The sequence below is a fragment of the Umbelopsis ramanniana genome (genome assembly GCF_025399195.1).
Source record: "Umbelopsis ramanniana AG unplaced genomic scaffold K450scaffold_19, whole genome shotgun sequence".
NCBI lineage: Eukaryota > Fungi > Mucoromycota > Umbelopsidomycetes > Umbelopsidales > Umbelopsidaceae > Umbelopsis > Umbelopsis ramanniana.
In genome coordinates, this window is record NW_026252105.1 from 123,067 (window position 1) to 148,012 (window position 24,946).

Here is a 24,946-nt window from a genome sequence, read left to right on the forward strand (position 1 = left end):
AAAAAAAAAAAAAGTTACCCTTCAGTGCCATTTGATCTGAATTCATAGCCTCGAATAATCCATTACTCGTATACAACATGCCTTCCGTGGACGAACTGATCTCGTCCATCAAGGCCAAGTCCAACTCCAATTCATTCCTGTCGCAAGCAAAGAAAAGAAAGAGCGAAGGAACTTCATTAGTGGAAAAGAAGAAATCTCGAACAATGTACGTTTAACCCTAGTGGTAGATATGCATGTGAATCAAAATCCTGGTACTGACACTCCTCATAGACCAGCGAAGAATGAAATTAGCGAGAATGATCTCTTGAAGAAGCTCAACAAATTTGGAGAACAGTTTATGCAATCGGTCGACACCAGCTCAAAGAAGACACCCAAGAAGGCGAAGAAGGTAGTTGAGAAAATGGAAGTCGCACCTGTGGATTCAGAGCTTCCTGTATTTCCTGATGAGGATTTGGAAGCCTTTGAGGATGAAGATGAAATAGATCAATTGTTTGGCTTAGGTAAGGGGTGATGGTTTTGTGCGTGACTGGGATCAATGCAAGTACTCATTCGATGATGCCAATTTTTCAGCGAGTGTAGCCAACGGGCAAACTGTACAAGAAGAAGAGACAAGCCATTCGACAAAGTCAAAAGGACCAGAAGTTGTGGTCTTTGCTGAAGCGGTCAAAAAGACAATAACAGGGTCCTCTAAAGCAGATTATAGGGCGTTCATGGTGAGTTGCTACGATCTCCCTCCTCAAAAAACCAATCTACAATGCTAATTCTGATATCTCAATGTTTACTCTCGCAGTCATCGAAGGTCGCCAAGATGGAAGCTCCTCCACCGCCGCCACCTAAATCAGTCAAAGAAATGGAAGAAGAAGAGGAAAATTTGGCTCATGATCGTGAATTGAAAGAATTATTGGCTACATCCAAGCTACTAGAAGAATATGGTGCGTATTGATAACAATAGTGTTTGGTGGAAACGTGGTGCATCGGGTATTTTACGTTCTAACTCTGTTCATTTTTGCTTTAGAAATGGAGGAGATGTCCGGCAAAGAACGACGAAAATTCAACATGAACAAATTAGAAAGTCTAGGTGTTAAGAAATCTAAACCTGAGCAGCGACCAATAGCGATGAGACTGGGCATGGAAAAGAAACAGAAGGAACGTGATGAAAAGAAGTTACAGCACGCCAAGAACATTGGAATGTACGACAAGTCTATGAAGCATCTCTATGCTGCAGCCTCCAAGCCTAAAGAACGCAAACGACGAGACAGAGGTATCGACAGCGGTATTGGCAAAATGCAGGGATCAACACTCACGCTGAGCAAGACCGAGATCAAACGCGTTAACCGACAAGACATGAAGCTCAAAGCTATCAAACGAAAAGGAAAAGGAAAAGGCAGTAGTGGAGGCAGCAAGGGCGGCGGCAGCAAAGGTGGCAGCAAGAAAAAAGGATTCAGCGGTGGTGGCAAAAAAGGCAAACGCTGAGGTCTGTGACAGCCAAATTTTCCGGATATTTGAGTTGCTGGTGTCGTTGCGTTGACAATGCAACTCTCATGACAGAAACACCATCAACCACTAGAAAACTACATATTTTGGTCGGCGCTACTGGGAGTGTGGCCAGCATTAAGATACCAAAGCTTGTTCACTTATTACGACAAGTATGAATAAAAACATCTCGACTCCATAGCATTCCATTTATCTGTGTTTAGTAATCGCCCCTTTTGTTCCTTCAGAATCCAGAGTATGATATTAAAGTGGTCACAACAAAACCTGCACTCCATTTTTTCAAAGCGTCTGATGTTGAAGCAGAGGTGATTACAGATGAGGATGAGTGGAATGTAAGTGCTCGCTACCTGTTTGGTGCTGAGTAACATTGGCCATTTTTGCATATGATAGATAATTTTTTATGTTTTCCCGCTTACCAACTAATTCTTTGTACGGCAGGCATGGCGTCAAATAAAAGATCCCGTTCTGCATATTGATGTAAGTAACACGATGGTAGGCTGGGTCACACGAATAGGCGTCTTATGAACCTACATATAGTTACGCAACTGGGCAGATGTTATGGTGCTGGCGCCATTGGATGCCAATACGCTTGCCAAAGTCGCTACTGGACTTTGTGATAACCTTCTGGTAAATAGTGCATCTATCTTAGAATACGATTTGCACATATCATCTTGACACTTCATTGAATAGACATGTGTCCTTCGGGCTTGGGATCCGGCTAGACCAGTTCTGGTATGCCCAGCCATGAACACCAATATGTGGACGCATCCATTTACAGCCAAACAGCTTGAAACACTTGAATCCTTCCTTGGCTACAAGATTATACCACCCATCAGTAAACTATTAGCCTGCGGAGATCTTGGTGAGTCTAAAATGTGTCAGAGACCTACTATGTCCGTGTGAGCTAACACCTCAATGGTAACAGGTGTCGGAGCCATGGCAGAGGTAGAAACCATCGTAGAAGAAATCAATCTGACAGTTCATAATGTACAAAGCCATTTGAACGATAATGACTTGAAGTAATAAACATGTTATAGAAACCTTGCTGTTACATCACAGCGTTTTATTGAAAATTCCAAGTCAATTTTTTTCCCTACAAACCACCTGCTGTCTGGCCATTTTTTTTCTCACCCGACTTTTCCTGTTTCCACTCCATCGCCTAACTAAACAGCTCATTGACATTGCCCTTCGCCCCATCACACCGCTCGCCTTTTTCCGTAGTCCAGACGCCTTTTGAAAACAGACTCCTTTGTTGTGAAAAAGGAAGTCTTCTGCTCTCGTATCGTCAAAGCTCTTTCCATTCTGCGGCAGGAAACAGTCTCAAGGCATCTCTAGACCTCCTCCCCACAAAGCTATTGTGGTGCCTTGGACTTTTCCGTCAGCCTGCTCTATAACCTGCAAAATATTGTCCCCCCCATACGTCTCTATCATCGCATCTGTCATGTCAACCACCTACGCCGTCCACACGAAGTCGAGCCCAGAGTCACCTACGTTTGTTAAATCATCCTATCAAGTACCCCATTACACCTCTTCGGTTGAAAGCGCACGCACCGCTCTAAGTGCAAACAGCAATGATATATTGGTTGGAGAACAATGGCTAGTATTAGGCCGCATTGGTGAAGGATCATTTGGAGAGGTGTTTGAAGGTAAGGTTTTAACGTTTTTAGCAAATCCCCACAATGCCCATGAATATAACATTAACGTGAATTACTGCAACAGCACGAGACATTGATACCAATCGTTCATATGCCATTAAACGAGAGCCTAAATCAATGAGACATCCCCAACTCAAGCATGAAAGTATTATGTACGATGCCCTTGTAGGAGGACGTAAGTAAATATGCCCCGATCATCTTCTTACTGGCCAACATGGATCACTGACACGATTTCAACAGCTGGCATACCCGCTTGCCACTGGTATGGCGAGCATGACGATTTTAATTGTATTGTGGTTGATCTACTTGGCCCAAGTCTCAAACTATTGCGACAGGCTGTTTCAGATTTCACTTTGGATGTTGCACTGAATATTGCATGTCAGCTGGTCAGTACCAATAGCCACATCACGGCAAATTTCTGTCCTAATTGGAATTTCGCTGCTAACATCACCCAAAGATCAACACTATAGAACACATTCATAGTCGAGGCATCATCTATCGAGACATCAAACCTGACAACTTCTTATTTCCAGCATCCTTTCGCTTGCCTGACCCTGAATGCTTTGAAACTCAGACAGACAATGGGTTCATGGTTTATGAGGCTGCTCGACCTTCGTGCAAAGTCCTTTTCGAGGAGCAAGATCCATCGTCCCTTAAAATTTTTGCCATTGACTTTGGATTAGCTTCCTGGTGGCGAAATCCAAGTACAAATAAGCCCTACCCCGAAGGCAAACGTCGCATTCGTAATAAAACGGGCACCGCTCGTTATGCCTCCCTCAACGTTCATCGCGGCAAGGAACATTCAAGACGAGATGATATGGAGAGCATTGGCTATTTATTAATTGATTTGGCCATGGGATCTCTACCGTGGACTGGCATCCAAGCTCGAAATTCCAGATTGGGATGGGATAAAATGCGAGAAGCGAAGGAAATGATCATGCTTCAAGATTTATGTGCTGGCCTTCCCTTGGCTTTCCTCAAGTACATTGAATATGCAAGAGCACTTAAATTTGACGATGAACCTGACTATGGTTACCTAAGATCTTTGTTTGAAGGGGCGAAAGAGGATGGTCCTTATTCCGAATATGTCATACCTTTTGATCGATCCTATCTACGAGGAAATGACGTAGAAGTTTTGTCTACGGTGTCTGATCAAGGAACTACGGCCAAAAATACCAATAGTGACAAGCAACAGGCTTGGTCAGATGTGGATCAGTATAAGTCTCAAAACGTACCTACGCGAGACAATGATGGTATCTTTGCCATGGACGATATTATACCTCATGAAGAAGACAGGACCAAGCGAGAACGGCACGATCATGGACAGAGAAACACTCGGCAGAGACATCGTGAACTATCCAACTCATCCTACAAAAAATTGTTGCAACAAACCAGAGACCGAAGATCCAATGTTGGATGGAACACTCACAAACGACTCCAGCAAGCTTGGGAGCCTAAAATAGACTGGGAAACTATCCCATCTGCCGAAAAAACGTCTACATCGTGGGGCGAAGACCGTCCTGATGGTATGTGGTCTAAATCAAGCAACGCTGAAAAACATGGGTGGCCGGAAAAAAGAGATGCTTTAGCCGACTCCTGGACAGCAAAGCACGACGGGTGGGGGGGAAATTGGGAGAGCGGGGTTGACCGATCCAACCAAGTGCAGCCCGAAATGATGATGGTCGACGGAGTCGGAAAGCAGCCTCAACAAGACAAGAGACAGAACGGATTAACGTCCCTTCGAGACGCCGTTCATGCTCAACCATGGGTTCCATCGTCCATGGAATCTGAGGTATCTAGCGTTGCCCAGCAAATGGCGAATCATACCATCATGGACAAAGAAGAGGGTCGCAGATCGGGTAGACGCGTATATGGAAAAATGAATAGCCATGTTTATCAAAACCTTAACCATCCACGATTGGATGCAGACAAGAAAGGTGAACGCCGCGAACGCCATTCCAAAGGTTCTACGACTGGATCGATCAAAGCGAACAAAGGTGGCGAGAACTGGTCACCAGAGATTGGACAAAAGGCAGAAGATTGGCAGCAAGTCGGCCGCCAACCGCCACGAAAGCCTTTTAAACCGAAAACGACGTCAACGCGGACCGGCGGATATAATGAGAAGATGCATCAAAAGGGGTCGTCAATGAAGGATTTACACCACGCAAAGAAATGATGTCTTGGGTTATTGCTTTCATTCATACGAACTCAACAAGGTCTTCTTTCTTTTGTAGTATATAACCAAAACCTTTTTTTTTTCCCTTTCTACTTTGTACATGATTTTTTTCTTTTCCTTTTGGTTCTATCAGAAAACTTTTGAAAAATAAAATAAACTCCTTTGTTGTACCTACCCACACATATTGACTAATTCACTGTCCGCCCACCCAGTGAACTTGCGGGGAATCACGTGTAGCCGTCTCTTTAAAAGGCCTGGAAGGCTTTCAATGAAAGTCACTGACTCATCGATAATACGTCCAGAGTTTTAGCCCTTTTGAGTTCTACTTCCCTTTCAATCTCTTTGGAAAACTCATTCTCTTTTTTGCACATACCATGCTCTCATTAGGAATGTTGCGTTCTACTGCCAGCAAGTTGGCTCCTGCTGCTCACAAACTCTCTGCCCCTGCCGTCTTCAACCAGACCAGGAACTTTGTTAAATACAACTGGGTCGATCCTCTTAATCTCGAATCCCAACTGACGGACGAGGAAATTGCTGTTAGGTAAGATATCTTGGCTGGAGCTGTGAGAGACTGCCTTGTCAAACGTATAGCGCGGGCGAGATCAATACGGTTGCTCAAACTATTATACCATGCTATGATCCATATCAAACTAAACGTATCTATTTACTCTACTAGAGACACCGCACGCGAATACTGTCAAGAAAAACTTCAGCCTCGTGTTATTGATGCGTATCGCAACGAAGGTATGTGTGAATTAGGATGCAGTGAGAGAATTTTCCCACGTATTGTAATTAACCCCGCTTTTTCATTGGTCGTGTAGTCTTTGACAGAAATATCATGTATGAATTGGGTGAGCTGGGTCTTTTGGGCTCCACCATTAAGGATTATGGCTGCGCTGGCGTTTCCTCTGTTGCCTATGGTTTGACCGCTCGTGAAGTTGAAAGGTAAGTTGAGTGGAGCATTTGCCATTTGGGGGGAACCCTTCGCTGACCTTTCCACAGAGTTGATTCAGGCTACAGATCGGCCATGTCGGTCCAGTCTTCTCTCGTTATGCACCCCATCAATGCTTATGGCTCCGACGAACAGAAGGAGAAATACTTGCCCAAGCTCGGTAAGCCACGTTTTAGTGTGTGAGTCATTGCATCGCTTTCTCTAACCTGTTCTATGCATTCTTTCTATTCTTAGCCCGTGGTGAACTTGTTGGTTGCTTTGGTCTCACTGAACCTAACCACGGTTCTGATCCAGCTGGTATGGAAACCGTCGCCAAGAAGGTCAATGGCCACTATGTTATCAGTGGTAGCAAGACTTGGATCACCAACTCTCCCATTGCCGATGTCTTTGTTGTATGGGCCAGAAACCTTGACGAAGATGGTGCTATCCGTGGTTTCATTTTGGAGAAGGTAAGATCAAGAAAGAGGGTTCAGCGACTTGTTATGGATAAGTGCTGCATAGTCTAATGTTATTCTTCTGCGGGGTTTCTTTGGGATTTACAGGGCATGAAGGGTCTTGAGGCTCCCGCTATCAAGGGTAAGTTCTCTCTGAGAGCTTCCATCACTGGTATGATCATGATGGATGATGTTGAGGTACCTGTTGAGAACATGCTTCCCAACGTCAAGGGTCTCAAGGGTCCATTCGGATGCTTGAACAATGCTCGATACGGTATTGCTTGGGGTGCCTTGGGTGCTGCAGAATTCTGCTTGGACCAAGCTCGTGAATATACCTTGAACCGCAAGCAGTTCCACCGCCCATTGGCTGCCAACCAACTTATTCAAAAGAAGATGGCCGATGCACATACTGAGGTATGCAGTGCTTCCATAGAGATATACGATGTTTTTTTACGGTATGATGTATCTCACCCCCTTCTTTTCATTTAGATTGCTCTTGGTCTTCAAGCTTGTATTCAAGTCGGTCGTCTGAAGGATAGCGACCAACTTGCTCCTGAAATGATCTCCATGATTAAGCGCAACTCTTGCGGAAAGGCTATCAACATCGCCCGTGAATGCAGAGACATGCTTGGTGGAAACGGTATCTCTGACGAATACCACATCATTCGTCATTCCGCTAACCTTGAGGCTGTCAATACCTATGAAGGTACCCACGACATCCACGCCCTCATTCTCGGCAAGGCCATCACTGGTATCCCTGCTTTTGCCAACTAGATAGTACATATGTATATCTCTAGTATATAGTGTTTTATAGATCTGTCATTACCCACTCACTTTGTCATACCTGCAGCAGAGTGTAACGTATTTCGCAAACAAATATCGCAAAAAAAGACATATTAAAGTTATTGTATTGTGGTTTGTTATCCCCCATGTATTTGTGGAAAATATAAAGTTTGCCAAAGAGTCCCAAGGCAACGGGACGCTGAAGTCACCATTGTGTTGCAGATAGCAAAGTCTTTTTTCATACCAGCCGGTGCCAGATACTACACCTGCGTGCCTACCCACTGTTTACAAAAGACTATCATTATCTAAAAATATCTGCCCTTGGCCCTACCTGTAGGTTAGGTTCATTGGCCATGCCAGCCAATTCTGCTGGTCGGTCCAATCAGGATGGATGCCGATACGGTTTGTATGGCATACAACTAAAGGAAATGAGCGGTACAGGTTTTATTGATGATTTGCAATGTAATGGGGCAACAAAGAAAGTAAAAGAAATAATTTTGATACAGAGAACGCACGCAGACAATGAAATGAAACGAAAGGTATTAAAAGTGGTTATGTTGACGAATCGCAGGTCGCTGATCCAGCAGCTTATTGAAAGTGCTCATCGATTTCCGTTTGGTAGTACCAAGGTCATGATGCTGTGTTGTTGACCTGGTTCCCATCCAAGACTCTGGTCGCCTTGATCTGCTTGACACGTCACTGTCAGCTACTGACAACTTGGGACGAACCCGAAGTTGAGCAAGGTCGTCGGACAGTCTGGAGGTATCGTTGTAACTTTTTCCTTCAGCTGATTGATAATATAAGGATTGATGTCGTTTGTTTATGACCGGGGTATCGGATGCTGCCCCCAAGTATTTGTCGTCGTCAGGTGTGGTGCCCGATGGAAAATTTCGGGGGAAGGAGGACATAAATGAATGCTGTACAGAGACGGGAGGAATGGCAGGCGACACGAGGGACGGCATGCTTCCATAACTATAGTTGGCTGGGTATTGGTACGCTGCAATAGCAGCGGCTTGCATATGCTGCTGCTGCTGCAAATGATAGTGCTTTTGCCACATCATTTGCTGGGTTTCGGCAAAGGAAGGTCCATTTTCTTCGCCATTGAACCCTCCAGAGTACCTTCGCCTTGGATTCCCCGCACCAAGGTCGAATGAGCTCATATCACTGTTTCTCTTTGCCTGAGCATTATTGTAGATGAGGTTGGTTAAAGGTGAGGAAGACACAATTTGATCTGATCGCAAAGAACTGGATGAACGATTGTGATGTATTCTACTCTGCGGAGCTGGGCTGGATGAACGTTTACTAGTAGGAGTTGATGAGCGAGAGCGGACTTGCCCTGCGTCGGCATCTTCATGGATAACAGTCGCTTTGCTCTTTTCGGAAGGCTGCACGAGCTGAATAGCCTTTCCACGTACCGAAGAATGATATTTTAACCCATTATCATCAGCATTGATGGCCGCCGTCCACGCTGTGTTGGGTTCCTTTGGACTATCTGTTTCGTCACTAGGAGTCGTACTTTGGAAGAAATTGAGACTGTACACTTCAGGTGTAGACGATGGTCGCACGTTGTCTGGACGTCTAAACGATGGCCGTCGGGTGGACGAAGATCGAGAAGCGCGTCCAGGTCGACGATCGGACTCTATCCAATTTTTTACATCTTTTGATCGCTTGCGTTGGAGTTTAGGTGAGGATGATTCGTCATCTATTTGCTCCTTCTCTACCATACTTAGTTCAGGTGCTGGTCCGACTATATTTAGTCGGGCAGCGGCGCCGGCTTTTCGGCGACTGATTGTGGGTTTCCTTGCACTGTGTCGAGATCCAGTTGTAATTCGACGTCGTAGACCCGTGGTATTGGAGTATGGCGGTTTCAATTCAGCAGTCTCTTCGGCCTTTAACCGAGCGCGAGTCGTAATACTGGTCATTTCACTTGCTATGCTCATGGAATCATCGTCCTTGATAGGTTCAATGACAGGAGGAGCTAATTTGATTTGCGGATCACTTGCCACTAACTCGGCTAAAGAATTTCGCCAAGCATCTATCCAATCGAGCTTTTCACTGCTGAGCTGTGGCATCTGGTAACGTTGCTCATACACATCGGTGGGTGACGAATTTTGTGCCAATCTACCGTAATTTTCCATGGGAAGAGGAGGAACCAACTTTCGAACGGTGCTGGGTGGGGTATGAGGACTGACATTTTGTGATGAAGGACGAGGCAATTGATCCTGGGAGGTAATAATGGCAAGGGTTTTAGGACTAATGGTTTGAGCCAATGGTAAATTATCGTCATTATGCTGTAAGTTGGCTCCTTGGATGTTCTGCTGTTGTGACTCAGGGTTGAAGTGTGATCGTAATGCGCTAGCAAAGTCCCTGGGAGTACAAACAGTTTAGTTGCATATTACTGAGCTTCCATTGAGAATTTCTGGTTTTATTTTTATTTTCTCTCGTGGGGATGAATTACTTACCACATCTTGGTCAATATGAAGAGCCATCGTTCCAAATCTTTTTCTTTCTGAGCCTTTAAAACGTAGCAACGGTCATCGTAGGTCCGAACACAAAAACATAACGAATTTTGGTTCGTAAAAAGATTCTTTCTCTTATTGTTTTTCAACATGGAAATGCCAGATATATCTGCGACATTGACTGTCCACTTTGGTAATTGATAGTACCCAGCCATATCAGCGCCAGGTTTTGTACGAGATTTGTTTGCAGGCGTGGCAAGAAGAGGGGAGGTTACTGACGCAGAGGGGGATCGGTTCATGACTAATTCGTTCAAATCAAGTACACTTGGATCGAGACGCGTTCCTGGTGGAAGCTTGACTTTTCGAGTGGATAGGCATGTTAATGTCGTACCGTCGAAACGAAACAGTCGCAATTGCCATTGCTTATTTTCGGAACGTAGGTACAGACGACCCTCAAATACCGGAGAGAGAGCCGGGGTTTCGCGCATATTTTCCATGTTTGAATGTGAAGAAGTTTTCGGATGTGCCAAGCCCATAAATGGACGAGGAAATGGAAGAGGGATGCTGAATGGAATGAAAAAACGCTAGTGAAAAAGATCCTTTTTCTTTCACTCTTGTTGTGCTGTTCGTGCTTATTTATAACCCAACTTTTTTTTAGACTTGTGGGGCGCGGAGGCAAAATGCCCACAAATCTTAGGTTCCAGTGGCTTTCTTTGATTTAAGAGCTCCAAAGGCTGGGTTGTTTCAAGCTCGATGCCAGCCAAAGCCTCATTGACAGAGATGTATCACGACGTTTTTTGTCATAACTGACTGGCCGGCACTAAGCTGCCATGGTATCTATCAATCAACCTCCGAGAAAATGTCAAAATAATCATCTTATCTGCTAGAGCAAGGTTCATTCTTGTTTATGTTGCAATTAGACTGTATCAACCACGTATAAATAAACTACTCAAAAGGTTCTTAAATATACCCACACTGATCAATCGTTTGTTTTATTGGGGACGTTGACTACTATTCTGTCCTGCGTTTCTTAGCAGCATTATCTTCGTCTCCAGGAAGAACACCGCGGTTACCAACACTGAGTACAAAATGTGCACTACCGGTCTTCTCCTGTCTGTCAATCATGGCAGCCGCCAGATTATGTGGAGTGTCGCTACTACCCATGCTATTGAGGGCAAGCTCTTCTTGCATTTTTCGTAACCGTTTCTCCGTTTTAGCCTTGCCAGAGGTTTTACCATGGAATTTATGAGAAAGTACCCGGTACGCCTATATGGAGATAAAAAAAAAAAGGTGGTTTAGATGAGTGGGCTCGTATTTTGCTTTTTTTTTAGAAACACTTTTTTTTTGGAGCGTCAGAATGGCATACCTCCTTTGGTGTCATGACTTTTCCAAATTCGTCAGTATATTCAATGTTAACATCCGGTTTATAATCTTTCATGCGTTGCTCGTATTCCTTCATACGCTCTCGTTCCTTTCTTTCTTTTTCAACTTCTCGTTCGTGCTCACGTTCGCGCTCATAGTCACGGCCGCGACCTTCTCGTCCTTTGTCGCGCTCTTTGTCACGTAGGCGATCTCGTTCTCGTTCTCGCTCACGCTGCGCATCTTTTCGTTTCTGCTCAGCGATCCATTTAAGGCGACCAGCAGCATGTTTTTCTCTTTGCAATTGATCCTCTGTGGGCTTAGCAATAAATCCTAGGCACAAACCGGAGTTAGAAACAAAACAAAACATCGTTCCATCTCATCGTAGACATACCTTTTTGGTTCAAGAGAGCAAGTGTTGCTGCCATACCGCGACTGACAAGAGGTTCGTCTACCACTGCCGATATTTCTTCTTCATTTTCGCCGTTTTCATGAGGCATGTCCGCCGATTCTGCGTTTTCCATGTCAACATCCTCTTCACTATCCAGTTGCATTTCCGTCACTATAGCACTGGACGCTGCCGCTGCTGCTTCAGCTTCAGCTTGTTGTCTTTCTCTTTCGCGCTTCTCTCTCTCTATGACGGGATCCATGCTAAGTGAGTTGACGAATTCAGATGTGTTAGATATGACAAGGCCACTATCTGCCTCGTCTTCATTTTCATTATCCAGTTGCTCAGTATCCCGTTGCTGTGCAATGTTGCGAGCTATGTCTTCTGGTGTAATTCGTTGGATCTGTTGTTTCTTTTTATTGGCAATTCGTCGAGTTCTTGCCAGAGCTTGCTGAAGATCATCATCATCTACAAAATTCTCTTCGTCAAAGCTCTTTTTAACAGGGGCGGCTGGTTGTTCATCGACGGCCATATATGAAGTGTCTTGCTGTACATTGGCTGGAGTGCCATTTTCTACTGAATCCTCGTCGTCTTGAGCCACTCTTCTTCTAACCTTCTTCTTCTTTTTGGGTTTTTTAAACGTTAGCGCAGCTTCTTCGTGGGTATAATAATCCTTGACTTCCTGCATCTTTTCGTATGAGAGATCCACTGCCTGTGCCTTGAGTTTTTGAGCAATACTGGCTTTTTGTTGAGCGGGCGAATCTTGTCCCACGCGGCCTTCTTGGCCAATGACAAAGCTAGTTCTCTTTGGTCCTTCTAGCTCTTCGTCATACTGACTCAATAAGTTCTTGGATGCTCCACCTATCGTGAACTCTTCATCGTCGTATACATTGTATCCTGGCTTCTTCTTTTTGTTTTCTTGATTTTTTCGAAGTCGTTCGCGTTCTTCCAGGTTGACATTGGTGAGCTCAATCCCGTCTTCGTCTTCTTCGTCCAAGATTCCTCGATCCTTAAGGGTTAAAATAACCTCACCACCGTCTTCGAATTCGGCCATGTCGTGTGCCACTTTCATTCCAGTGAGATCAGCGGAATCGTATTGAACACCTTCGAAACCCTTATCCATTTCTGCCAGCTCACGGGCTCGTTTCTCTGCAAGTTCCTTTTCGCGCTTTCGAGACTTTTTAATCCACTTCATTGCACTTTCTTCATCGTCGCTAGCATCGCCCAGACCTTTTCCTTTCAGTTTTTCGGTTGCCTTTTGACGATTCTTGGCTCTAGAAGTGGCATTAGGAATGAGTACGATGAGGTTGGTCATAGGCCAAAAAAAAAAAATGGAAAAAGATGGATATACTAACTTTTCAATACGTTCCATCACTTCTTTTGCGTTCTTTTCTCTTTGCCGATCTTCCTTTAGCTGCTGATAATTGTCGTAAGCAACTTGATCTTCGTCAATGACATCTTCTGTCTCTTCTCCCAAGGGAGCCAGGCCGGCCTGGATTCTCAGACGGCTAAAAAGGAAGTGAGAGTTAGGACTCATGTCTTTCTTTACCATCGGTGCATTGATTGAACACATACTTTGTCTCTTCCAGTGACAATTCTTCTGCGTCTGCCATTGTTTAAGAATTGGGGAGGGGAGATCTCGTCTGCTGCCGCAGCCCTCCTGTGCAAGAATCCACCGAAAATCGAAATTGTGACTGGCGAATTTTCCTTTGCCATGGCAATAGAATAATTTCATTTTGCCATACCCTGTTTTTGCTTCACAATTCTTCCTCAGTTAAACACAAAATGGCTGGCCCAAGATTAGAAGTCGTAAAGGTAAGAGCCGTACCACATTCACTGAAATTTCTCGAGACGCAAAATCTCATTCGAGTCTGTCTAGTTTGGTGTATATGTGTTTTTTCCTGTAGGTGTCATGTTGTATTTTGGAGGACCTGGCTTCTATGACCAGTATGTTCGAGGAATCAACTTTTGGCCCGATTTCCAAAAGACACACGTAAGTCTCGCCGTAACTATCCCATGTTGGTGATTTTTTCGAACCGTTCCTGACGCAATGTCTGTACAGCAACCTCCAAAGACCTCAGAGGATGTCCGCGCAGCTTTAGAGAAGATGAAGAGCGAGCGTGAGGACCGATGGATGAAAAAGGCCATGCAGGCTCGCCAGGAAAAACAGCAAGAAGCAGCTCAGAGCGCAGGCTCCAAAGCAGATGAAGCATAAGCTTCCGTGTAATCTGTAACATGTAAATAATAGTAAATTTTTTTATTTATTTCGGTAAAATGTATGCGGTAAATGATATGCGTATGCGTGCATTGAAGCAAGAAAAAGTCAATAGAAAGAATTATAAAGAAAAAAGAACGTATTTCTTCAATGGTATTTCACAAGTGATATCTTTGCACAGGCGGTATAATCGCCAAATGAAAAGATGAAATGCAGTAATTGTACAGTGAGAGAAGACAGGGGCAATAAATAATGAGATGAGAAAAGCGATCAAAAGAAAGAAAGCACAATAGGTGGAGTGGAATAAAAGGAAGGAAATGCGTAAGAAATAGAAACAAAAAAGATTCTCAGTCCTTCAAGTGGGTAAGGACTTGTAAAGTTCTATAAATGAAAAAAGAAGAGGCCAAGGGTCTCTATGTTAATGCCGAAGATAGCTTGCTTGGTCGTCTACCTTTTCGTTGTGCAGCTGATTTCTCTTCTTCTTGTTTTTGTAGTTCGGCTACAACATCGTCAAGATGTAAATCAGGGATAGATAAATCAGTATTTCGAATACCAGCAAACAGTGGAGAATAGAGTGGAGAAGAACAGGCTGAACTTGGAGGTTGATCGGTATCCAATCCGGAGCTCAGTGAACCTTGCCGAATGGGTCTACGACCACCGTTGGATTGTCTGATAGCGGCGACAGCATTGGCAATGGCTATGGAGATGGTAGATGGTAAAGCACTATTGGATGCCATGCCATTAGACGCTAAGGCACCAGAACCTTGGTCTCCTTGTAAAGCATTGAAGTTGGCCGGCAACAAATCCTTCGATTTTTGAATGATACTGGCCAGGTCACTCATGGACTTGGCAGCAGATCGACCGCGATGCTTCGGTCTTCGACGTTTTTTGGGTACCGTCGCATTGTAAGCATTGGTTGCAGGACTATCCTCCAAATCACACAGTAAGGTCGAAGCAAACTCATCGTTGCCACTTTTCAGAGCAGCGGACGCTTGAATCATCGGTGCAGACACTCGTCTTGATCGTCGGAACGTACCGATAGGAACTCGCTGCCAGCGCGAGAGATCTTGAGAGAATCGATTTATTTCTGCTGGTTCTGGCGACGGTGATCGAGAAGTTGAGCGCGTATATAATCGGGACGTATCGACCAAGTCATCCATGAGAACGGCTGAATGCTCAATCTCATCCTTGACGGCTGTATTAGTAGCTTGCTCCTTGGAGATACTCAAGCGTCTCTTCTGTTGGCGATCACTGTTATCCCCCTATGAAAAGATATATGTTTAAAAATGATGTTTAATTTATCATTTGGCAAATCATGGTTCATTGCTTACCTCTTCTAAACCTCTCTTCAGAGACGATGATGACGAAGACTCGGGTACAGGGGGCGTCACTGTATCCCCAAATGACATTCCCGAATTTGGCGTGAGAGGGGAGGCTTCAAGTAAGGCGCTGTTATTTTGTGCTGAAGATAACATCCCTTGCTTAGCATTTCCAGTTGCAGCATTGACAATATCTTGAACAGCTGCTGCAATAAGCTCAGAGTCGATTTTACTGCCCGCTCCCTGCCCAGACGCCAAGAGAAGGTCAGACACCAAAGACTGAGATAACGCGGTAGCACTTTCACTTTCTTCAATTAAAGCAGGCGCCGTAGGTTGGTGTTCAAGCTGAGTGATGGGAGATGTGCTATCGTCAGGAGTTCCTGTAACGTCAACGTCGGAGTCATTGGATGCAGGTGTAATGCTCGTTACAGGTTCATCGACTTCTGAGATGGAGGATTCCAATTGTTGTTCATCAATGGTTGACAAGTCGATTCCAGCGTCAATGAGCGCACGCTGTAGCTGCTGGGTCAAGTCGGAAGCTTCTTCGCCAGTTTCACTAGGGAGAGATATGGATAATGCCAAAGCAGCTGCAATATTGTCCAGTAGCTCAGATACATCGGTGTTTTCGTCAAAGAATGGAGAGAACTGCATGTTAGCAGAATCGCCATCGTCAGAATCGTACTCATCATCGTCATCAAAGTTCTCTTCATCGTTGTCAAAGACGTTGTCTATATCCGATTCGTCCAATTCTTCCTCGTACCCTTCTTCTTCCTCATCGTCCTCGTCTGAAGACCATCGATTGACTTGGTGTATGAAATCGTTGGTGTAGATGTCTTCATCGGACTCAATTTGATCTTCGAGCATGATAGCCATGGTCTCTTCATCATCCAGATCGAAATCCTCTTCAGAAGAACTGTCGCTCAACTCATCTTGGTCTTGCAAAAGTTCCCATTGCTCTATCATTGCTCTTTCTTCCTCTTCTTCAATATCCTCATCATCACCAGAATCGATATGTAGAGAACCCTCAGAATACGAATATACAGGTCCTTCCAGATATGAGCCACTAGATTGAACAGCATCAGACATGTCTGACATATACGAAACATCTTCCGTTACAGAAGCCACATCATCGTCCATTGATTCTTCTTCAATCTCCAGTTTGGGAAGAACTGGAGGCTTTTTCGTGTTGGAGCGCTTCTTGTTGGTAGATGACTTGTCCGATTTGTCTTTTCCTTTCTTCTCTGATGCTTTCGTCTTTGCTTTTCCTCGTTTTGGCTGGGTTGTGTCTTCTCCAATGATTTCTATTACACCACTATCATGTACAAAATTGTTTCCAGCCGTTGAAGGCACCACTGGATCCAAGGCAATGGCGGGAATGGTGATGGTTTCGGTTTTGACTTTGCTTCCACAGGTACATTCAGAATCGCAAACAGGGCAAATGTCGTCTAAATCCTCGTCTTCAAGGTCTATATCTGCATCTTGTTCAACAAGGCTGGATTTTATGACAGTTTCTACTATTGGCGGTTCAGCCTTGATCTCCGCTTTATTCCGCTGTGTCTTGGCTGCTGCGGTAGCTTTGGCTATAGCATGTTCTTTAGAGAGGCGGGTACGTGTAAAGTGATAAAATCTTCAATGTTAAATACCTTTTCCTGTTTTCGCCTTTGCTAATTTTTTACCCTTTTTTGCAGGTCCTGTTGGGGTTACTTCTTCAGACACTTGTTGGCAATTGTCGCAGTAGTAATGGTCGGGAACATTCTTTTCAGAGATGCCTATGCAGCGGCCATGGAACCATTCTACAAAAAAGAAACAAATCGTTTAAAAAAAATAACGAAAAAAGTGGGTTAAACCTAAGAGCCTGTCATACCATGACATAGATCGCATGCAACCATAAATTCTTTGCCGTTATATCCACCTCTACAGATGCAATATTGATCGGATGCATTGGAGGGATTCTTGTGTGAATCTTTCAATTTCTTTTCTGGTATACTTTTTGGTCGATTTGGTTTCGACTTCGCTGCTGCGGTAGTTAACTGTTTGGACTTTGCCTTCCGTTTGCTGTCAGCTGCTTGCTTCTTTGTTGCCTTTTTGGACGTTGCTTTCGGTTTCACGCCCCTACTTCTATTATCATCGTCTTCGTCGTCTGAATCTTTTTCTGAGCCACCACTTCCTGGTGGATCGGATGAGAGCGAGGACGTGTCTGACAAATGTGATGACAGATCAGACGCCTCGGCCACATGCTTCTTTTCTCGCCTAACCATTGTCGTTTCTAAATTCTGACTTTTGAATGAATCTCTGTAGTTGGTATAATATCGAACAGGCTTCTGTTATGTTCTTTTTTTTCAACACTATAAGGATAAGAAATAGCTTTCAGCTGTGAGATAGGTTTCTTAGACGTTAGCAAGAAACTCAAAAAAAAAAAGAAAGAATGCATTGAGAGCCGGAGTCCAAAACAAGCAGTCACCTCATTAGGTGACTGCTTTAGCCTTATTTGGGCGGCTGTTGACGGGCGGGATAAGCTTTGCAGAACGACTGTCCTGGTAGAACAAGCGAACATCGAGGCTTCATAGAAACATGATGATAAACGTATTCTGTTTAACAAAGATTTTATTTATTGAATCATGATATCAACTGATAGCTAATGATGCACATTATCGTGCAAAGTTGACTGGCTCTTGATTTTGAAACCAAAACCTATCTGCACACCTTACGGCGTGACGCTTAACTCAGGACTCACCAATGGCAATGTAGAGTAAATACTTGGATAAATGTTCCTTTCTAAAGACTTTCTTTCAGGACAGCGAATAAATTGGTCTTGTTTGGGTTTGACAAAGCCAATAATTTGAGGGGAAGTAAAGCCCGGTGACTGACTTTCTTTGCACCCCGAGTTCGCCTGCAAGCTCAACCAAATTCTGGCATGAGCCATGTCAGTAATTTGCTCAGATTCGGAAGACAGTACAGATGAGAAACAAGTAGCAATCAGGTATACTGCTTATCTGCTAGGAGGAACAGCCCCTACACCATGCTTTCTGCCTAGCTCTCCTAAAGCACCTATCACGCCGCCTAAGTTCTGTCGCTTTGCACCCACACCTTCGACTCCAACAAGAAGACACCATTTGGAAAAGTCAAAACCGTCTAAGTACACTAGTAATGAGGATGGAGATAAAAGTATAGAATTGATGGCTTCAAAAACAGATCAACATGGAGCTGCGGAAGTGTTATCCCGTCAATGGCATGATCCTCACGATGGGCAAAGTGCAGCCGATTCGAAGTCAATACCGGAAGTTTGTGTAAATAGTAAGGCGCAATTTTCATTTTTTATTTCGTCTCGTCGAGCAATTACTAACGACTATCCGTCAGTTAATAAGGTAAGGTGAAGGATGGAAAAGTGGACGAAACTGCTGTCAAAAAGTGATTACTGACTAATACACCCAAGATCAATGTCTCTAATAACTCCAATGTACAAAACGATACAATTGCGCTAATCGACGAGCCTCCTGAGGTAATGAAAGGCAATATGCGCGAGCCATCACCTTCACAGGAGTCGCAATTCCGAACTATACATACCATCACCTCGTCGCCCCCGAATACGCCAAAGCGAACACAGCATCATGGTACAGTTACATCCCCATCCCTCTCACAAAAATCTCCAAGAAAGCGGCGGAAGAAAGCTAAAAATCTGCTGCCACCTTATGGACGGTTGATGAGGGATATTCCGGACGACGACATTGAGACTTACTCTTCTGATGAAGCAGATGTCATTCGAAGTAAGAGTTCCCTGATGCTTCAAAATCTTCGCCAGGCACATCTAGAGCACCAATGGAGCAAGGTGGAAGAGATAGAGAAATGGCGAAAAGATGCAAACGGCGAACTCTGACCTTGCCATATCGTTGTGTTGGTATGATATTTTATGTACATAGGTGTTTGTAAATTGCCAAAGAACGAATAAATGGTATGGAACAAACTACTTTCTAGTTCTTTTAGGCTGATTGAGCTGCTCCTGCATTCTCGTTATTCGGATATGTACATTTTGAAGCAGTTGGTTCGAGTGCGCTAGCTGCTTTCTAGCCATCATGAGCTTTGTATGGGATGCTTGCAGAGCCGGTGGGTCAGTAATATCTGAAAAGAGCTGTAGCTCTTCATTGGTTAAAATAACATTAGTCCATAGCCCTTATATTTTTTAATCCTATGCAATGTACGATGACTTTACCTGCAATCAAGCGTTCAATCTCTTTGTTGAGTTCATTTTGACTTTGTCGTACTCCTACAATACGCAAGTCCGTCTCGTATATAACAGGCTGAATTACTGACAGCAGTCCATCTGCTACATGAGAACTCGTCTGGCTCTCCACTGCATTCTTGCGAGACATTTGTGCTTCCTCCGCCATGTTGAAGTATGTTGACGATCGAGATAGGTACTGTTGGGAAGACACCGTTCGAAATCACGGTTCAAGGACTGTTTTTAAATCCGATACGCGCTGAAAAAGGAGACGAGGCCTGTGCGACACTTTGGGCTGTGATCCTTCTACCGACTCCTTTAATTTTCAAAAACGGAATTAGAACTCTGGATAACAGTGGTGGGTAAGAATTCCGTGGTTTAATTTAATTAAATGCTTTAAAACCACCTCTGTACCTCGTTGATACCGTATATACAGTGATCATTTACCACAAAGGCATAAAATCCCCCCTGCAAAAAAAAAAAAAGCGCACAGTGGTATGTGTCGTTAAGAGGTGTGAAAGAAGCTAAGCTACGTTTAGTTCAAGTGTAATAAGAGACGGGGTAATATAAACCATTTTATTACATTAATTTGTACACTTTCGCGTTAGTTTAGCAACAAATACTACCGAAAGCACAATTATTGCTTGGTGATGGTAACACTGACAGTTTGACCATCAGCCGTGGTGTCTGCAGTGAATAAGGATAAAGTTCCTGAATCCTTGACAAATTGAACTAAAGAATTAGCCGGTGTTACTGCCACATTGTAGCCTTGAGGATACGTATATGTAGGCAACACGATCTCCGTAGGAGCGGTAATCGCCTTTTTGACTTTGTAGACAAGGGCAAAAGATTTGTCAGTGCTATTGAAGTGAAAACTTGTTGGCGTACCAGCGATAGCAGATGGATATGCACGACTATAAAAGGCAGCAAGTTCAGGGTATGGTTGCTGTGTACTATTGTATAGGTTTTCGTAAGCCCAACCCATCCACGACATCATGTATTGATCAGCTTTGTCGACAGCAAACTGAATGTTAGTCATTTGCGTGGAATCCCCCATCCACATGGTATGCTCGGTTAATACGCTTGCGGTTTTAAGCCTTTGGTTATCTTGTATTCGGTTTTTAAATGTATCTTCAATTGTGCCTACTTGTGGAGGTTTATAATAATGATAGGATTGGACAGAACGAGAACCATCTCCTAGAGGCACATTGTTGAATCCAGAGAGGATGTCATAAGTGGTACCCTCAAAAAATATCAGAGTATTGTTGTCGACTGTACGGATTTGCGTAGCGGCTTTGTTCCAGAGCCCTTCCAAATTAACATGGTCAGCCACTCCCGGTACCAACAGAGATGGATTAGCGTAGGAGTCGCCAACCCAAGGCTCGTTCAATAAATTGTAGCCTAGAATGTTGTTGGTAGTAACATATTGCTGAGCCAGTTTCTTCCAATAAGATGCAAAGGAATCTCCCAAGTTGTCGTAATTGTTGTAAAGACGCCCAAAAGCATTACAAACCGCTGCTGTTAGGTAGCTGACACTCCAATCGAGCGATCCACAATCAGAAGCACTAGGCATGCCATTGCTATCGGTAGCAAACGGAATGATCTTTTGGGGCACAGGAAATTTTTTGTAGGAAGGTACCCAATTGGACTGAACGAACCACTATATACATTTAGAGTTAGAGGTCATGTATTTGCATCAACAGAGCTTAATGCCCCCATAATTTATAATATGATGTGGCTACGGCAGCTACACTTACATTGGGTACTCCATGTCCGCAGAATTGACCAGCAAGCACATCCTGATGCACATCAACCAAAATATAGATTCCATGGGCTTCCGCTAGTTGCGTCTGGCTCTTCATAATGTCCAAGAATGTTTGATTGTATTGTCCGCGGACAGGCTCGGCACCGGCCCAATGGTGACCCAAACGAACGACATTGACTCCCAAGGCTTGAAGATTCTGTACGTCTTGTAGACCAAACGAATTGGGAGGGTCAAAATTACTACTTCTGTACCAAGGAGCAGATTTCATCACCACGTTTGTGCCATGAAAGAATCGAATGCGTCCGTATACATCCGTGATTTGATTAATGCTTTGATCAACAAGTCCGATCTTGCTCAGACCTGGGTTTGCAGCATACCAGCCCTGAGGGTCCACTGCCACAGTCCCAAGTGAATTAAGAACCACCGTTACAGTAGAGATGAGCAATGTGTTCGTTGAAGACAGTTTCATTGATGCCAAATTATGTGACGAGAAATTAGAGAGAAACCCCTTACATTTTTATAATTTTGTTACACCTGTATGTGTTACGCACTTTTTTTTTTCACGGAAAGGTTCCTTGGGAAAGCGAATGGTTGTACCGATGATTCGTCGTACTGCAGTGCATGATCACTGTGCATTCCAGCAAGACATGAGGTTTTCCTAACCGCTACGCCGTGAGATTAAAGCATTGACACACCTGCAATGCCATTGTGATATGGTTTAAATATTTAATACTGTGTTGTGGGAATAACAGCTCGCTAATTAATCCAATTAGGTTGATTTCTGTCTTTGTGCATCTTATGGTAGAGAGAACCGTTGACAAAATTAATCCATTGAATCAGTAATGACTTATACATTTTTGTGAAAGACGATTGGAGGGACAATATTATTGCAAAACATTACAGTTCAATGTTTTTCATCGGGTACGGATCAATTCTATGAAACCATAGCACGATAAACCTAACAGTCATTTTGATGGTAAATACTAGTGTTCTCACCTCTTTCAGCGCGGCTTGGTACATTACATTGACAGACTCAATTCTAACGATTGATGCTGCACATTCGCATAAAGTTGTGCATCACGCAATTATTCACAACTTAGCTTTGGCAAGTCAAATGCTGTTCGATCGATGTATTGTCCGTGCTCCCAAGCGTTTATCAGTTGACGTTAAAAGTTGACAGGCCATCTTTCGAGGATAGGGCAATGATTCATCGGGATTAATGCCATCTCTAAGGCTATAAAAATTTCAAAACAAGTAGTGACTACGAGCTGTTCTTATTATGTACACTGCATTGCTGATAGGTGTCACGGCAAGGTTACGCCTTATTTTGCACCTGCGCTTTGACAGGGGAAAATCTCGATTGCATATTTCACTTCAGTTCAATTCAAGGAAAAGCGATCCATTCGCTTCTAACTTTATTATTCCAACGTATGTTGCATCCTTCAAATAGTAGAAAAATATATCTTTCACATTAAGGTGTAGACAGCCAAACCAAAAGAAGTGATACCAGCAACAGTACGGACCCAATGAAGTTTAGCCCATGTGGCTGCGAGCTCGGGAACTCTTGGGTCTGCGTTACTAGAGCTCTGCAGAGTTTTGACATTACTACCCATGACAAGCACAGTAAATGGTAGCGGGAAAGCACCGATGATGGTGGTTGCTAATATCTTGGGGTTCTTTGTTCGCGAGTATACCATACTTCCAGCAACAGCAGTGGTCAAAAGCAAAGGGACAACAGTATTTCTTCCGGTAACGTACAATTTTTCCCAGGTGTCCTTTGGTCTTTGCGATATAGCGATAGTTGGCACTCCTGATAATGAAACGCCAAGAGCGACGCCAGCAAACAATCCAGTTGATGTTATGAGAACTTTTTCGGCATTCATGATGATAACGGTCTTTGATAAAAAAGTATAGTGAAAAATCGAAAGACAAAATCTTTATGCAGAACAACTGGTATTTATACTGCTTCTGAGTGTTAAATTTTTTATCCATTCGGTAGACATTTTCCATGGGTTACTCCAGACATTGAAGCACGTCACTGTATGACAGGGAATGAACCTCTTTCATGCACAGATGTGGAGTTCTTATAAATCGTCACACACCCACCCTTCGCACTACGGCATACACTATGGAAAAATACTAGTAATACCCATACATTGGGCTGTGGGAGAGCCAGATCGACGTGCATGTACATTTGAAAGTATGTTGCTAAAGCTTTTTGTAGCTCACGCTACAAAGCCAGGGCTTTTAAAGATGTTGCCTTGAATTCATATGGTTTTAAATTCATGAGAGGTGACATAAAGCTTTGCTCCGCTCCTGCCTCGTCCATCATACCTACCTGAAACATCAAAGTCAACTCAACATAAAATCATCCTGTTACTGTAGGAGGGCACACTAAAACAGTTAAACGATCATGACTGCCCCTTCATATCAATCATTGTCATTCCGATTAGAGAAAAGTAAAATTGTGTTATCATGTTTAATATATATAGAGTGGAAGAAGACGGGTACTAATGTAAATTGGCCAACATCTGCCACAACAAATCTTATAAACAGGTGGGCAGAACTACATGGAAAAGTCTCATGGCAGTCGAGCCTTACAACAACGTGAAGACCGCAAGACCAAAAGATGCAAGGCCAGCAGCAGTACGGACCCAGTGAAGGTTGGTCCACGTGTTTGTGAGTTCCAGAACTCTAGGATCTGCATTGGAGGAGCTTTGCAGACTCTTGATGTTGGATCTCATGGCAAGGGCAGTGAATGGCACCGGAGAAAAGCCAAACAGGGTGGCTGCCAATATCCTTGGGTCTTTAGTTCTCGCATACATCATTCCTCCGGAAATTGCTGTGATAAAAGCCAAGGGGACAACTACCATTTTCCCACTATCATAAATGGTTTGCCACGAGTCTTTTGGTTTTTGCGAGACCGCAATAGTAGGTGCTCCAGAAACCGAGACGCCAAAAGCAAAGCCGGCATATAGCCCTGTGGAGGCAATAAAAATCTTCTCTGCATTCATTTTAAAAGTAGGGTTTGTGAAAGAGGATGGAGTGCAGAAAGGCGATAGCAAATGCCCCGCCGCTTTTAGCACATTTTCGGGCTGACCATGCCGGACACCTCGGCGCGGTTAATTTGGCACCCAACGGATAATTGGGGTAAGGGGAACTTTACGGGTCAGTGCTTGACTCATAACGATTTTTTGCTGCAGTCTTCCGTGAAGACAGTATTTGAATCCATGTAGTCTGATCACTAATGATATCGTTATTGGTATGTGAAGTTGTCTTTAAAAAGACCTATTACTAAACAAGAGCATCTACCTAGCTTGCGCACTGACCAATCAGTACTACCTCCATCATATCTATTAAAAATGAAAACGATTCTTTATCTTGGCTTTTTGGAACGACTTGAACAAGTGAATCGTGCTTACTACAGATGACAGAAGTTATTCTTCTCAATTAATATCAATGACTTGTTGATTTATCTTTGTATCTTCTTTTGTCGCTCGTCTCGCTCTCAATTTTTCCCTCCATTCTTTTTTGAATCAATTCTTGAAATCTCTTTCTTTCGTCTGCCTTCGTAATTTTATATACTGTTATAGAGAGAGGGCTGAAAAGAAAAGTTAGTCTTTTTTTTACACTATTTTGAGATTTGATATTGTTGGTTGTTGAAATACTTCACAGCATATACCCTACAATGAATTGGATTTTCCATATAGAATGCGATGAAGGGGTGATAT

At 43.7% G+C, this 24,946-nt stretch overlaps 13 protein-coding genes across 13 annotated transcripts; 6 read left to right on the plus strand and 7 right to left on the minus strand.

The window, feature by feature from the left end:
* Positions 1-3: 3 nt before the first annotated feature.
* K450DRAFT_235699 (uncharacterized protein) lies at positions 4-1,616 on the plus strand. Its single transcript, XM_051588135.1, has 5 exons — positions 4-205; positions 271-500; positions 580-713; positions 791-932; positions 1,016-1,616. The coding sequence occupies exons 1-5, from the start codon at positions 78-80 to the stop codon at positions 1,471-1,473; spliced, it is 1,092 nt and encodes a 363-aa protein (XP_051445737.1). The 5' UTR covers positions 4-77; the 3' UTR covers positions 1,474-1,616.
* K450DRAFT_270783 (uncharacterized protein) lies at positions 1,542-2,517 on the plus strand (the record flags this gene model as incomplete). Its single annotated transcript, XM_051592978.1, has 6 exons — positions 1,542-1,646; positions 1,722-1,826; positions 1,933-1,971; positions 2,032-2,121; positions 2,185-2,356; positions 2,420-2,517. The coding sequence occupies 6 exons, from the start codon at positions 1,542-1,544 to the stop codon at positions 2,515-2,517; spliced, it is 609 nt and encodes a 202-aa protein (XP_051445738.1).
* A 94-nt stretch (positions 2,518-2,611) lies between these two features.
* Positions 2,612-5,509, plus strand: K450DRAFT_235715 (uncharacterized protein). The gene is made up of 4 exons (XM_051588136.1): positions 2,612-3,140; positions 3,214-3,324; positions 3,390-3,535; positions 3,607-5,509. The coding sequence occupies exons 1-4, from the start codon at positions 2,936-2,938 to the stop codon at positions 5,323-5,325; spliced, it is 2,181 nt and encodes a 726-aa protein (XP_051445739.1). The 5' UTR covers positions 2,612-2,935; the 3' UTR covers positions 5,326-5,509.
* Positions 5,510-5,544: 35 nt separating this feature from the next.
* K450DRAFT_235723 (uncharacterized protein) lies at positions 5,545-7,641 on the plus strand. Its single transcript, XM_051588137.1, has 7 exons — positions 5,545-5,866; positions 6,002-6,069; positions 6,147-6,270; positions 6,328-6,437; positions 6,512-6,726; positions 6,820-7,125; positions 7,201-7,641. Exons 1-7 carry the CDS (start codon positions 5,700-5,702, stop codon positions 7,483-7,485), a joined length of 1,275 nt encoding a protein of 424 aa, XP_051445740.1. The 5' UTR covers positions 5,545-5,699; the 3' UTR covers positions 7,486-7,641.
* A 172-nt stretch (positions 7,642-7,813) lies between these two features.
* On the minus strand, positions 7,814-10,836 carry K450DRAFT_235728 (uncharacterized protein). The gene is made up of 2 exons (XM_051588138.1): positions 9,957-10,836; positions 7,814-9,861 (listed from the first exon to the last, which is right to left on the minus strand). Exons 1-2 carry the CDS (start codon positions 10,487-10,489, stop codon positions 8,037-8,039), a joined length of 2,358 nt encoding a protein of 785 aa, XP_051445741.1. The 5' UTR covers positions 10,490-10,836; the 3' UTR covers positions 7,814-8,036.
* Position 10,837: 1 nt separating this feature from the next.
* K450DRAFT_235731 (uncharacterized protein) lies at positions 10,838-13,502 on the minus strand. Its single transcript, XM_051588139.1, has 5 exons — positions 13,276-13,502; positions 13,056-13,208; positions 11,707-12,974; positions 11,320-11,645; positions 10,838-11,219 (listed from the first exon to the last, which is right to left on the minus strand). The coding sequence occupies exons 1-5, from the start codon at positions 13,311-13,313 to the stop codon at positions 10,965-10,967; spliced, it is 2,040 nt and encodes a 679-aa protein (XP_051445742.1). The 5' UTR covers positions 13,314-13,502; the 3' UTR covers positions 10,838-10,964.
* On the plus strand, positions 13,456-14,133 carry K450DRAFT_235739 (uncharacterized protein). The gene is made up of 3 exons (XM_051588140.1): positions 13,456-13,515; positions 13,580-13,693; positions 13,763-14,133. Exons 1-3 carry the CDS (start codon positions 13,486-13,488, stop codon positions 13,913-13,915), a joined length of 297 nt encoding a protein of 98 aa, XP_051445743.1. The 5' UTR covers positions 13,456-13,485; the 3' UTR covers positions 13,916-14,133.
* Positions 14,133-17,616, minus strand: K450DRAFT_235743 (uncharacterized protein). Its single transcript, XM_051588141.1, has 4 exons — positions 17,099-17,616; positions 16,878-17,027; positions 15,247-16,814; positions 14,133-15,177 (listed from the first exon to the last, which is right to left on the minus strand). The coding sequence occupies exons 1-4, from the start codon at positions 17,490-17,492 to the stop codon at positions 14,329-14,331; spliced, it is 2,961 nt and encodes a 986-aa protein (XP_051445744.1). The 5' UTR covers positions 17,493-17,616; the 3' UTR covers positions 14,133-14,328.
* Positions 17,617-17,965: 349 nt separating this feature from the next.
* Positions 17,966-19,368, plus strand: K450DRAFT_235746 (uncharacterized protein). The gene is made up of 2 exons (XM_051588142.1): positions 17,966-18,599; positions 18,668-19,368. The coding sequence occupies exons 1-2, from the start codon at positions 18,156-18,158 to the stop codon at positions 19,106-19,108; spliced, it is 885 nt and encodes a 294-aa protein (XP_051445745.1). The 5' UTR covers positions 17,966-18,155; the 3' UTR covers positions 19,109-19,368.
* K450DRAFT_235748 (uncharacterized protein) lies at positions 18,902-19,785 on the minus strand. The gene is made up of 2 exons (XM_051588143.1): positions 19,442-19,785; positions 18,902-19,368 (listed from the first exon to the last, which is right to left on the minus strand). Exons 1-2 carry the CDS (start codon positions 19,617-19,619, stop codon positions 19,196-19,198), a joined length of 351 nt encoding a protein of 116 aa, XP_051445746.1. The 5' UTR covers positions 19,620-19,785; the 3' UTR covers positions 18,902-19,195.
* A 302-nt stretch (positions 19,786-20,087) lies between these two features.
* K450DRAFT_299245 (uncharacterized protein) lies at positions 20,088-21,684 on the minus strand (the record flags this gene model as incomplete). The annotated part of the gene is made up of 2 exons (XM_051593703.1): positions 20,088-21,110; positions 21,208-21,684. 2 exons carry the CDS (start codon positions 21,682-21,684, stop codon positions 20,088-20,090), a joined length of 1,500 nt encoding a protein of 499 aa, XP_051445747.1.
* A 989-nt stretch (positions 21,685-22,673) lies between these two features.
* On the minus strand, positions 22,674-23,223 carry K450DRAFT_235751 (uncharacterized protein). The gene has a single exon (XM_051588144.1). The coding sequence runs from the start codon at positions 23,096-23,098 to the stop codon at positions 22,682-22,684; it is 417 nt and encodes a 138-aa protein (XP_051445748.1). The 5' UTR covers positions 23,099-23,223; the 3' UTR covers positions 22,674-22,681.
* A 409-nt stretch (positions 23,224-23,632) lies between these two features.
* On the minus strand, positions 23,633-24,250 carry K450DRAFT_235753 (uncharacterized protein). The gene has a single exon (XM_051588145.1). It carries the CDS (start codon positions 24,227-24,229, stop codon positions 23,813-23,815), a length of 417 nt encoding a protein of 138 aa, XP_051445749.1. The 5' UTR covers positions 24,230-24,250; the 3' UTR covers positions 23,633-23,812.
* Positions 24,251-24,946: the final 696 nt, after the last annotated feature.